General features: G+C 41.6%; 1 protein-coding gene and 1 non-coding gene across 13 annotated transcripts in view; both read left to right on the top strand.

Annotated features, from left to right (window-relative positions):
• Positions 1-13,656, top strand: part of CNOT1 (CCR4-NOT transcription complex subunit 1) — a 61,568-nt gene that overhangs the window by 16,811 nt on the left and 31,101 nt on the right. For all 12 annotated transcript variants that reach the window (XM_055727026.1, XM_055727027.1, XM_055727021.1 and 9 more), the window contains exons 10-17: positions 231-341; positions 1,504-1,674; positions 2,187-2,314; positions 3,297-3,537; positions 5,327-5,446; positions 6,426-6,548; positions 6,776-6,927; positions 12,338-12,488. In XM_055727026.1, the coding sequence (XP_055583001.1) occupies positions 231-341; positions 1,504-1,674; positions 2,187-2,314; positions 3,297-3,537; positions 5,327-5,446; positions 6,426-6,548; positions 6,776-6,927; positions 12,338-12,488 (1,197 nt within the window). The remainder of the gene's footprint in view (positions 1-230; positions 342-1,503; positions 1,675-2,186; positions 2,315-3,296; positions 3,538-5,326; positions 5,447-6,425; positions 6,549-6,775; positions 6,928-12,337; positions 12,489-13,656) is intronic.
• LOC114016158 (small nucleolar RNA SNORA50) lies at positions 12,813-12,951 on the top strand. Its single transcript, XR_003560476.1, has one exon. It is a non-coding gene; the product is annotated as a small nucleolar RNA SNORA50 (small nucleolar RNA).

Genomic DNA, 13,656 nt, shown 5'->3' with positions numbered 1-13,656 from the left:
CTAGCCTGTCGTAATTTAAGAATTGTGTTTATCTTTCAACACTTACTCTGCTGTAAATTCTGTAGTACACTCCTGAATGAAGGATTCTCAAAGTGTGCAACTGGTGTCATTACTGGTCTGACTGGTCTACTGGTCTGAACTTCTGCTTGGTGTAGCTAGTTCTGTAGCTAGTGGCTTTTGAGGCTGCTTTATTTTTAACTAGTATTTGATTGAGTGTATTTAACTTGCAGTCTATTTCGGCTCCTGGCAGTGGGATTTGGAGTGACGGGAAAGATAAAAGTGATGGAGCACAAGCCCATACCTGGAATGTGGAGGTCTTAATTGATGTTCTTAAAGAGCTGGTAAGTTTCGTGAGTGTCGTGGTCTTTTATGTGGAGTATCTGGAAGAAGAGCATATCTCAATGAGTGTATTAATCTTTTTAAGCTCCTAGCAGTCTGAATGGCTTTGAATCTCACTAAAGTGATAGCACTGCTATACTTAAATGATTAGTGTTTTTCCTCATGAACAAGAAAATTCTGAGGAATTGTGGGAATTAAAAGCTGCCTGAATGGCTAACTTGGGTGCAACTTGAGTTTTTATTCCACACTGCTCCCACATACTCCAGCATTCGTTCTCTGAGCATTTTTGTGTTTGAAATTATTTCTGACAGTGGAAAGTTTTGTGCGTCAGGCACCTTGTTTTGAAAAGCTGCTCACTGTAGGCATTAATGATGAAAATTAAACAAAATATTTTTGTAGCTATTGATTCCAAAACGAAATGCTTTTTGCATATGATGATGCTTCAGAAATGGAAAATCTTTCCACCACTTAAAGCAGCAATTTTTGTAATTAACTCAGTGAAACATGAGTACAGTTTCTTTTGCCTGCCTTATATTGGGTGATTTTTTTTCTTATATGTTCCTTCTAATCTGTGCAGGACTCACTGTGTTGTTTTTATAAGCCTTGGAACACATAACTACCTTTGCTCAGCTATCTCTGAAATGAGTGGTCTGTGTTCCATGGTGGCCCATAGTTCCCTCCAAGCTCCCTCATCCTTGTGAAATATCTGCAAGTCTAATAGATGCTTTGCAAGTACTTGCAGTGTACATTTTACAAAAGGAAAAGCAAGTTGTTCTTGCCAGCAGGTCAGACCCTTCTGCCTTCTGTTGGAAGTTGTATGGAAGCCTACAAAAGAATTGAGTCAGCATGCTAAGAAAGGAGCTATGTGTTGGGGTGGTTTTTTTTTGTTTTTGAAGGCTTGTTAGTCAAATGTTTGGAAGGATAGATAGCTACTGCCTGTAGTGCTGGGGGAAGTGCAGTCTCACAGGCTAGTTTCAAACATTAACTTGCATCAAGTTCACACAGCTGTCTAAATCCTGGTTCTGTTAAAACAAAAACCTTGCTTTCAACTACAAGTCAGGTGAATGTGAAGCTGGTTAAAATACTGATGAATAGGGGTTCTTACAAGACAGTACTGAAGATAGTAATGTTGATGGATGACTACTCTTGGTTTTCTGATTGCAGAATCCTAGCCTGGACTTCAAAGTAGTAACCTATGAATTGGACCATCCGGGATTTCAGATTCGTGACAGCAAGGGCCTGCATATTGTAGTGTTTGGCATCCAGAGAGGGCTGGGCATGGAAGTTTTTCCAGTTAATGCCATATACAGACCTTGGAAGCACGCGGAGGGCCAGGTAGGTTTACCAGCATTTCTGTTGCATCTTGCAAATTTCCTGAATTTCTTGAATTCCAAATGTGGATTTGTGACATGAATTTTTAGACAAGTCCCACTTGAGAACTTGGCCTGTAAGGCACAGGCCTCGGGTATGTTGAAGTACAGTCTGTTAATTGAACGGGGTCTGCATTGTTTGGGAGGAGATGGTCACTTGCTGTATGTGTGTGGCAACACCTGGTTTTGGCAGAGTTCTGATGGGTGATGCAGCTGACTGTAGAACTGTTTTTACCTGGTTGCACAAAAAGGCTACAGCTTTGTGCAAACAAGTACCCTCAGCATGTGTGTGTCTGTCACTTCTGGAAATCCAGGGAGGAAATGTGTGAGATGATCAGTTATGTAAAACACATTGATAGTAAATCTTGGCTCATCTTGGCTTTGATTTATGTCATTCTCAGAAATGTGGCAGTTAATAAAGTGGAAGGAACCTCAAACTCCAAATATCTAAACTACTTCTAATGTCTTTTATTCCAGCTCTCTTTCATTCAACATTCCCTCATAAACCCTGACATCTTCTGTTTTGCTGACTACCCTTGTCATACTGTTGCCACAGACATCCTGAAAGCACCACCGGAGGATGACAATCGAGAAATTGCTACATGGTAAACCTGCTCTCAACTTCTTTTTGTACCTAGAGTTAACTTGCTTGTGTAGTCAAATGTGGCTTTGTCTTTATGCAACCAGATTTCTTTGTAGCTGTGTGTACATCCCAATAGATCAGCCATTAGTATTTGTTCCGTGTTTGATCAGTGAAAACTCTCATATCAGAAAATCCTGTGTACTTCCATAATACCTGAAAAGGTACTGCCAGTTCTTGCTTTTATTGGAGTCTTCTGGTTGTCTGGAGAATTTCTGCTGATGTATTTTGGCAGATACTGTGAGCTTGGAGGTATGAATTTAAATTTATCTTTCCCAGGATGACCTTAGAAAAACTTCCTCTACTTGTATGAAAGGAATCCTGGGATTTAAATAGTAAATTTATACAGCTATTGCTGCGTTATTGCATAAAGCTGACTAGTTTGACTTCAAGCTGACCTTTACACCCCTTCTGATGCAGCTCTGTAGCTGATTTCAGTGAAGGTATTTACTTCTATTTCCACTGTATGGCCCAAAATAGTGAATGGGAAGATGGAGAGGATAATGGGTAAATTGGGGGAGGTGGCAATGATTACTTGTCTGTAAGGCAGACAAAACAAGTAGAATATATTCACTAAGTTTCACAGGTGGGAACCTCAGGTGTTTTGAAAGGTGTATTCCATTTCTGGAAGTATGTTTCAAGCCAAGTTATCAAAGTGACCCACCTCAAGCTGATTTTTTCCAGCATCAGCTTTCAATTCTCTCTCTTCCCTAACAAAATCAGAAAAAGCTCTTAAATGGTGTTTTTTTAAAAAAAAAAGTTGTAATGGTCTTGTAGGCTTAATTGTATGTGGTAAGAGCTGCGGGGACCGGTTGTTTGCAGTAGGCATTGCTCTATATGTAGTCTTTCAGTTGTTGCTGCAAAATGTGTGAATCCAGGATCCTGTAAGCCAACTACTTTGTAACTTCTGGGGGGTTGTTTCTATTTGGTTTTTTTCCTTTTGTTAGGAAGAGCCTGGATTTGATTGAATCTCTGTTACGACTGGCAGAAGTGGGACAGTATGAGCAGGTCAAGCAGCTCTTCAGTTTTCCTATCAAGCATTGCCCAGATATGTTGGTATTGGCCTTACTGCAGATCAACACGTCCTGGCATACCTTGCGCCATGAACTCATCTCCACGCTCATGCCAATTTTCCTTGGCAACCATCCCAACTCTGCTATCATTTTGCACTATGCATGGCATGGGCAGGTAAGTATTTTTAATAAGTGTGCCTGTAGTTTGTTCATGGAACTGAAAGCTTGTTAAGTGGGTTGAACAGTTAAAACAATGCTTATATTGGTTTATGAACTGGGTAATTTAAAACCAAAGGGGTAAATTAGCAGTGGCTTATCGGAAATAGTATGAGTTATCTCATCCCTGTCTTGAAGCAAACTGTTGTGATTTGATTTTCTTTGTGGAAATATATTCAGAGCAAAGAAATCATGTTCACTGAGAAAATATTCCTGGAGAAGTAGAGAGACCAAAGTCAAACTTGACTTGGTTTTTTTTCCTTCCAGTTTTAACCAAAGTTTGATTTTTATTTTTTTTTTTGAAAACAAAAGAACACCAAACGCTCACAACAGTAACAACCCCCTCCACTCTCAGAACAGTAGACGCCACCCCCCCTCCCCAAACTCTCAAATTTACACTTTTTGAAGTGTAGAAACCTGAAGCAGTAAGAGATGAGGCGGTTTAAACCAAAGTACTCTGCTAAAAGATAGAAACTATTCCATGTATAAAGAAGCTACTTACAGTGTAAGTTTTAGGAGCCTCTAGGGTGTTTTCTGAAAACTTGGGACTGGCTGCTACCCTTTACACAGAGAGCTTCCATGCAGAGACAGGGTAATTATGCGTGCAAATCCCATGCTTTCAGTGGACAAACAGGTAGGCTTTTATGTATTGCCCTTTTGGTATGGCCTTTGTCATTGTGTCCACTGGTAGTTAAGCAAGTAAGAGTCATAAGAGGAAACTTAACAGCAGAGGAAGTCTCTGGGGTAGGAGAATGCATTAGGAAATATCTTGCCTTGTTCAAATACAGTAGAGTTGATAAGAAGCTTTACCTCTTAAGTCTCGGTCTACATTCACTGCAAAATTATGGCTGTTTTCTAGCTGAAGTACTATGAATGTTTGGGGTTTTTTTTCCCCTGACAAAAGTCTTTAAATTGAAGAATGGGGGGATAGAAGTGATATGCTTTCTGCATACGGTATTGAACTGGCAGAATATGTGACTTTTCCACAGGGCAGGCTTCAGAATAAAGTACAGAATGTCACGTGGCAGCCATCATGGTGCTGATCCACAACTTGAGGATATTTCACTTCCCCAGCTGAGGGAGTCTTTAAGCAAAAACCTTGCTGTCATCAAAATCTTAATGTGTTGTAGTTTAAAATTGCCCCTGTGTGAGCAAAGAGCTAGATACTGTGTTTTCCATGTTAAGGTGTGACATTTCAGGTCTCACTTCAAGACATCACATCAGGCATAACATTTTGTAAATTTGCACGTTCCAAGAGCAGTTTCTGTACAGTTGAGAGGAACTAGACCTGTACAGTGGTAGGAAAGAGACAGAGATGTACATCCTTTTCATAGTCATCCTACATCTTTCAGTTGTAGTTCCTGGATAGTTTATTGCACAAAAAACCCAACTCAGAAGTCAAGTTCTGAAGTTAAAGAGTAAATATGTTTGCATGTTAAGCTTTAGAGGTCAAATATCCTATTTAATGTTCACATGGTTGATCCTTTTCCTAGAGCAGCGGTCCTCAAACTTTTTAAACGGGGCCAGCACATGGATGAAGTGGCAGGAGGTCATTTATGGCTGCTTGGTTCCCCTCCCCGCCCCCCCCCCCCCAACCCCTGGGGTGGGGGCAGGGGGGCTTCTGTAAATACTGGGGGCCAAATTGAGGACCCTGGGGGGCCATATCCAGCCTGTGGGCCATAGTTTGAGGACCCCTGTCCTAGAGGCATGAAGTAAAATCCTAATTATCCTAATTTAATTCTTCTCAGGGTCAGTCTCCTTCAATTCGTCAGCTTATCATGCATGCAATGGCAGAATGGTACATGAGAGGGGAGCAGTATGACCAGGCAAAATTGTCACGTATTCTTGATGTGGCGCAAGACTTGAAGGTGAGTTTTTCAAAGTACTGCTGTTATTTTCTCTCTGGTGTCTTATGCAGATTCGCTTATCTTTTAACAAAGGCCAAGCTTAATTTAGATGTGGCTAATTTAGTCAGGATTACTTTGTTTAAGCATGTCTGAATTCATTTGTTGCTGCTGTACCTCATTTTAAAAAAAACAACCTCCCCCCCCCCCGCAAAAAAAAAAAAAAAAAAAATTGAAAAACCAGTGCTCTTCAGCTGAGTTGTGGTGTCTGACTACAGATGCTTTCTACCTCTCCAGTTGTGAACTAAAGGCGGTTCTCCTTGGCATTCATAGTAGGGCTGGTTATCATGGCTTAGCTGACAAGTAACTTGGGAAGGAGTATAATAGGACTGCTTGCTATGGGAATGGACTGTAAATCCAGGAAGGGCTTTGACTATTTTAAACTTGAATACCATTGAAATGGGAATGTAGAAGATTCTTTGAGGACTTTATTGCTTCCTAAAGTTAGATGCAGAATAATTGGGTGTCTCCAAAGCGCAAGAGCGCAAACTGCTGCTTGAAGTCAGTTTTGTTGTAGCAGTTCCTGTGCTCAAAGATGAACACTTAGAGCAAATGTATTCAGAGTGGCTCTGAAGGGGTTGAGGTCTCTTTGCAGGGAGGTGCTGGACCCTGGTGATTAATTTTGCTGTGATACCGACTTGGTAGCTCTCAGCCATTTGCTGGTGGGTTTTCATATAGAGGAATTTAAAACTGTCAGCACAAGGTCGCTTCAAAGAAGATAGGGTCATGATTTCAAATGAGAGCTCTTGCTTATTTGTCTCACGGGCAAGCTGTAAGTGAGTGAAGCTCATAGTACCAGTCTTTTCGTTGACAGAGAAAGCATAGCAGCATGTGATCGCAAGACTTCTGTACTAAAAAGTATATGGGGATAAGAAGGAAAAGAAAGGAGAAAGGGTATATTTGTGTCTTCACTACTAGTCTTCTGATTATTTTTTTTCTTTAGGCCTTGTCAATGCTGCTAAATGGTACTCCATTTGCCTTTGTTATTGACCTTGCTGCACTTGCCTCTCGACGGGAATACCTCAAACTTGACAAATGGCTCACAGATAAAATTCGGGAGCATGGGGTAAAGCAGGATTTTTCTTTCTATTTCTGCACTCTATCAGTGACTAACTTAAGTCACTTCATTAATTTTATAAGTAGTTTTAAAGTTGTGGAAAGTGTCTATGGTCTGATAGTACATTTTCACTGAACTATAATAGCTTAGCGCAGTTGTTTCCACAGTGCAATTGCCAAGTTTGAAATAGTGGCTTGGATGCAGTTTGGGAGATTAAGATAACATTTTTTCCTCAGGAGCCTTTCATCCAGGCCTGTATGACCTTCTTAAAGAGAAGATGTCCCTCTATCCTGGGTGGCCTTGCTCCAGAAAAAGATCAGCCCAAAAGTGCTCAGCTTCCTCCAGAAACCTTGGCGACTATGTTGGCATGTCTGCAAGCTTGTGCTGGGTAAGGATTATATTGCTTATGCTGAATGTGTAATCTGTTTGCAACTTGTTTGCTGGCACATGGTCACAGCTGGTTTGGAATTTCACAGGGAGAATGGGGTTAACAAAAGTATATAAGCTTGCAGGGGTGGATTCAGTAGTAGGTTTAATTTTGCACTGAAGCTTCTGAAGTTAGGTCACAAGAGCTTGAGTGTTCTTGTCTTTATAATTAAACAAGTGAGGTGATCTTGGTAACTGGGGGATGGCTGCTTGGTGAGATCCTGGGTTGTTAATGACTAAATACAGGGCTGTAATTTGCACAGAAAGGAATACAGGTGTAACTACAGAGTGGGACAGCATCTTGGAAAACAGTGACTGCATAAAGGCTTTTGTGATTGTGTTAGGCAAATGGCTCTGTGTGATTACTACCCTAGCAGAAGGGGCTAATGCAGTCCTTGTGTGCTGAAGTGGTAAGTGGTGATTGTAATGTAACTGGGACTGAAACTAGATGTGCAACTTATGTTGTCTTCATTTGAGACAGTCTCAAAGTAGTGTAAGGGTGGAAAATAGCCTCTTGCAGATCAGATTGCTTAGCTGAAGTCCAGAAGAAAAGTGTGGGTCCTAGGGAGCAGTTTCATTTGCTAGAGGAGACAGGTAGACAACAGAAAGGACAAATGAGTTTTTAAGTACTGTGTTCACATTTTCTTAAAAATGACTGAATGTTGTTAAATATTTGTGGTGTCACTTCTCTGTGCTGTCAGATCAAGATGGTATTTAACTGCTTTTGACAGCAGTATTTCAAAGATAACTAAGTGTAGCATAGCATGGTGTATGTGCCAGAGAGACTGAAAGCTGGAGACAGTGCTAGTTTTGAGTATTCAATTTTGACACCAAAAGAGGCTGGTGTGTCTGCACATTACCTGATTGAAGGCCTATATTGTGTCCCTTAGCTTCACCAGTGTTGTTGTGAAAGACACAACATCTTTAAAGGTGTCCAGGATGGTTTGTGGCTGTCATGTAGATGCTAGGAAGTGAGTATTGACATAGAATTGTCATGATGGGTATTTGAACTGGGAGGGAATTTGAGGTACCTATATTTTGAGAGAAAGGATTCTCCTGACTTCTGCTGGGACCTGTGCAATTAAACTTCGAAATGCTGTTGAAATATAATGGTCTAGCACACTTCTTGGGCTGAAAAGATGGCTGTTATTTTTCAACTCAAAGTGCGTCTTCTGAGGCTATAGTTCACAAATTAAATTACATTCATTATTTTGCATTGCTACTGTGTCCAGATTTCAGAGGTTTAATAGTTAACTGTAGGCTTGACTTGCATCTAATGTCACTGTGTTCTGAATCTTAATGTGTTACCAATATTTATTTAATTAATTCCAAAAGCCACTAGTTCTCTACTGGCACAATTCTCTCTGTTTTTGGTTTCTTTTTATAGCTACTTGTATTCCCTTTTATGCAAGAATGTGACCTACTTGCAGTCATTTTCCATTACTTATTCTCTTTGAGCTTTAAAAAGAAAATGCTTGGCTTTCTTTCATGAAGCAATTGCTTTGATTAGCTTAAGTTTCAGTCACGAAGGAAAATCGCAGTAAATATTAAATACGCCTGGAAGGGTAGTTTGACTTCACAAGCTGAAGTCTGCTGTTTCTTAAATCTGTTGATTTAGGACCCTGCTCTTTAATTAGGCTGTAATTATTTCTTGTCCCTGGACACAAAATGGGAGACACTTTTTTTTAGCCACCAGGACCCTGCATGTTTTGAGACACTTCATTTTTGGTGCAGCTTGTTTGTCACTGGTGGGCACCGCAGTTGTGGCATTGTGTAGCAGTGAGGCTTCAAAAAGAAATAAGTGCTCCTTTTATTACTGTGTTCTTAAAATGAATTCAGAGTGGTTGCAGGCACCACAGGCTGACCAAGCATGTGATTTGGTAACAAACTGCTTATGAGAAGGCTGCTTCTTGAGCTGCAGTGAGTTGAGAGGGGCAGCAAGCAGTGCCTCTCCCCATGCAGCTGTGTCCAGCATAGGTCAAGCGTGTCAGCTGGAGGCATGGTCACTCTTTCTCAGTCCCTGCTTGAAGAACGGAAGAGGCTTCTGGCTACCTGTGCCTAGGGGAATGAAAAGGCCTTTCCCTGCTCTGTAAAAATGGGTTAAAAAAATTTATGGAAGAGGTGAACTTTTATGTCAGCAAGCTGGGGCTTCCCTTAAGCTGACGGTTTTTCCTCTAGAGCTGGCTGCCTGTGGTTTTTGGCTTTTCCTCCTTATTATGTTCCAAAGTTCACCTTACTGTAGTTATCCCATAGCTCTTTTCTGGGAATAGCACTGATTAGGATAGATGCCTGAATATATTTTTACATAGAACTTGAAAATACTGACATTTTCTTTAAGAGCTTGTTACCATAGAATCATAAATCGTAGAACAGTTTGGGTTGGAAGGGACCTTAAAGACATCTAGTTCCAACCCCCAGCCCAGGTTGTTCCAAGCCCCATGCACTCTGGCCTTGAACACTTCCAGGGATGGGGCATCCACAGCTGCTCTGGAAAACCTCTGCCAGTGCCTCACCACCTTCACAGTGAAGAATTTCTTCCTAATAGCTAATTTTTTCCAGTTTAGAGCCATTTCCCCCTGTCCTGTCACTACATGCCCTTGTAAAAAGCTCCTCTCCAGCTTTCTTGTAGGCCCCCTTTAAATACTGGAAAGCTGCTATGAGGTCTCCTTGGAGCCTTCTCTTCTCCAGGCTTAACAACCCCAACACCCTCAGCCTGTCTTCACAGGAGAGGTGTTCCAGCCCTCTGATCATCTTTGTGGCTTCCTCTGGACTCAATTCAACAGGTCCATGTCCTTCTTATGTTGGGGGCTCCAGAGCTGGATGCAGTATTCCAGGTGGGATCTCATGAGAGCAGAGCAGAGGGGGAGAATTGCCTCCCTTGACCTGCTGGTCATACTGCTTTGCAAGCAGCCCAGGATTTGGTCAGCTTTCTGGGCTGCAAGTGCACATTGTTGAGCTTTCAGTCTGCTAGCATCCCCAAGCTCTTCTGCTCAGGACTGCTCTTAATCCATTCTCCACCCAGCCTGTATTGATTCTGGGGGTTGCCCCAACCCACACACACCACCTTGTACTTGGCCTTGTTGAACCTTGTGAGGTTCACTAGAGCCCACATCTCAGTCCTGTCAAGATGCCTCTGGATGGCATCCCTTCCCTTCAGCGTGTCAACTGCACCATGTACGTTGTGTCATCAGCAGACTAGTTGAGGGTGCACTTGATCCCACTGTTCATGCTACCAACAAAGGTATTGAACAGCACCAGTCCCAGTACTGACCCCTGAGGAATGCCACTTGTCACTGGTCTCCACTTGGACATCGAGCCGTTGACCACAACTCTTTGCGACCATTCAACCAGTTCATGCCCACCTACTTCTTCATAACCTTTGCCTCAAATGCAGTTTTTTTGTGAAAACCTGCAGTTTTGTACTTGATACAGCAGTATATCTTTTGGTATGATAACAAAGTTAACCTTCAGTCTCTCTAGGTGGTGGGACGTAGTGTTAGTGGATTGCTCCAAAGCACAAGTGACGTAACTGGTCACCATAAATACAAAATTCTAGCACTGTAATTAGTCTTTGTTGTGGGCTGACATATTATCTATCTACAGCAGGTTGCAGTTTGTTTTGCTGAAGTGTGCTACAGTATTTAAGCATGAAGACTGCAAGTCTTAACTGCTACAAAAGGGGAGGGCAGAAGACTGAGGGTGGTAACAATGTGTGAACTTGGCTCTTAGGTCCTTAGTCCCATTTCCTAGTTAGGGCAGCACTGTATGATCTTGGAATGCCTCCTGCATCAAGGAAAAAAACTCTGCTGCCTGCTAATTGGTCATACATACATTTAAATGTTGATATTTCTGAGACTCTGGCATTGCAGTGTAAGCAAGTACATGTTGTAGATACTGAACCTACAGTGTTCCATGCTCAGAGTGTGGTCTTCAGGTCTGGTTGCACTTTTCCAAAACAGAAGTCCCTTTGGGTGTTAAGTTTCTGATTGCTTTTTGATACATGCCCCCAAGCCCATTGCTTCTAAGGCCTTTGACACGAGGCCCTGGAAATGGTTGATAAAATGTTTGTTGCCCTGTATGGAAACCTGCTCACCCATACTATCTCCCCCACCCCCCATCTGTCACGGGTGAGCTTTTATCCACACTACATAGTGGATCACTGTCTTTGGAGAACAACTGGAAGCCCTTATCTCTGTGTAGCCTGTAATGCTAAAGGCTGATCTGCACTTTTTTTTCCTGCCTTAATTGTCAGGATTGTTCTTCTGTCTTTTTCACCTCATGCCAACAGCTGTGCAGTAAAAGCTTGTGAAAATCGAGTTAGCCTTGTGTGGAGATTCCTCATTTTAACAAAACAACAAAGCTGTATTGGTATAGCTGCCCCATTACAGGAAGGTATCTGCTGCTTTAGCTGTCTTCCCCAAGAAGGTAGAACTAAAAAGTTCAGGCACGCTGTTAATAATTGGCTGTATTTTCCAAAAGGAAAATGTTAGTGTTGTGTTAATATGTTTGTGGTTAGGTATGTCAGCAGCAGAGCTGGCTTTCCTTCCAGTTTCGGAACCTGGCAGTCAGACATGGAATACTTTGGAAAGAGGTACAAGCTGCTCTTGATTGTGCAATGACTTTGTGCCTAAGTTTCAGTTTTCAGTTGGCTTTTGATTATTATAATCTTGAATAGTTAGGTTTGCTGTCTCTGTTTTGGTTTAATGTTAGTGTGTGAAGCATGTCTTTCAGTGCACAGACAGATGAGTTTTAGTGAAGCAGGTGGTGGTATTTACCTCTCATCCTTTTTTGTCCTTTGAATGTGTAGCCCAAGCTTTAGTCTTGTTATATCTCCCCTTTTGGAGAGACCTCATGTGTAACAAGATTCAGAGTGGGAATAATAATGAGTGAAGTCTTGAGGACAGGAAGGAGCCCTGAGGAGCAGATTTGAATGAGGGATTGTTAGCATCAGTGATTGTGTGTGTTAATTTATGAGGCTGAGCTGTATATAGCCCAAAATGTGGATGACAGCATACAAAGACTGTTGTAGGTAGTCTGTTGTTCCAAGGACTGTTAGTGATGTAGATGCATATCCCAGATTTCTATAAGTCATTACTTGCTGGGGTAACTGTGAAGCACTACTTGAATTACTGAAAACAAAGGAGTATACTATTGGAGACTAATTTTTAGAACTACAGGTTAAATTTTTCTGTTTTCATTTCTCTTGGGATGTGCTCTAAGTTTTGCAAATAACAAAATGTACCTTCTGCTGGAGTTGTTTTACAGCTTCTATTTGTGAAATGTGGCCCCAGTTTCTCTAGGAAGACCATGTAAGATAGGGGCCTTAGTTTCACGCATGTTATATGGCTCACTAGCCTGCTTCTCTGTTCTAGGAGTGTTTCTCAGGAGCTGTCAGAGACGATCCTCACCATGGTAGCTAACTGCAGTAATGTCATGAACAAGGCTAGACAGCCACCACCTGGAGTCATGCCAAAAGGACGCCCACCCAGTGCTAGTAGCTTGGATGCCATCTCTCCTGTACAGGTAGACAAAAAACGTGCTGCGTTTTTTAGGAGTTACTGTTGATTTAACATTAGTTCTGCTGCACTGTTTGAGCTTTTTCAGCAGGACTCAGTAAAACATCATCTGGCTCCCTTAGTTTTATGCTTGCATGTCTAGATAACCTGTAACTACAGAATAAAGCCTGAGGTTTGTAGTTCAGAAATGTCTTTAATTTCACAAATGTTGGTAAGAAGTAACTGAAGGATAGCAGGATGGGAGCACTGAAGAGGGTTAGAGATTTGGTTTATTTAAAATAACTGAGGGTTTCTTTTAAAGTGCTAAAATTTACTAAGACTTTTGAGAATTAAGCACTGCCTTTGAACCTGATCTGTCTTGTTTGTAGCCTCACGGGCCAAGCAACAGTGCTGTGCTAGAGTGTAAGGACTTTGTTAGAACTGGGGCTCTTCAGCTCTCAACTGAATGCTCTTAAAAACAAGGTACATTTAAGTTGCTCCCTGTCACTCATCATCCCTTCCTCCTCTGGGAGCAACCCATTACAGACAGGTTTTGCTTCTAGCAATTACATTCAATGGCAGATTTAAAAGTGGTGACAAGTTTTTTTCACATGAAATAGTGGCAGTTTAGCATTTAAGAATGTCTGAAACATGAGTAGGTTCATGAACTAAATACAGAGAGCAGTTTCCTTGTAAATTGTTGTTTTATTGAAGTTGCTTGTCACATGTACCAAATATCTTGGCAACCTGCTGCAAATAACCGATGTGAACAAATAGAGCAGCAGATGTTAGTCTGTAGTCATGCTGTCTTTTGGGCAGATAGCAGTTTTCTGCTGTTCCTCATCAGGAGCTCTTAAGTTACTGCTCTGTCAGGCAGTGTTGTGCCTTCCCTCCTCCTCATCACCCAGATCTTAATGCTTTTTATCGAAGACTGCTTTCAGGCATTTACCTGTGAAAAGCGGGCATAATGGCATCCTGTAGACAGTTAAAGATACTCTGTGAGCTTGGTACTAAATAACTTTTAAGTCTTGAGGTGGGGTCTGAGGTCGCAGACTGCAGAGCATAAACTAGCATAAAAATCTGTGCTGCTTACAAGCACTTACTGTTGTGTAACACTTAACTAGAGACTATAGAATAATCAGCCTTTCTCTAAAACCTCTGGTAGAATAGGATTTTGGGGATCGTAGAAGAAAAAG

This window comes from Falco cherrug, chromosome 14, assembly GCF_023634085.1.
Source record: "Falco cherrug isolate bFalChe1 chromosome 14, bFalChe1.pri, whole genome shotgun sequence".
NCBI lineage: Eukaryota > Metazoa > Chordata > Aves > Falconiformes > Falconidae > Falco > Falco cherrug.
The sequence above is the reverse complement of the archived record's forward strand: the minus strand, read 5'-3'. Positions and strand labels throughout refer to the sequence as shown.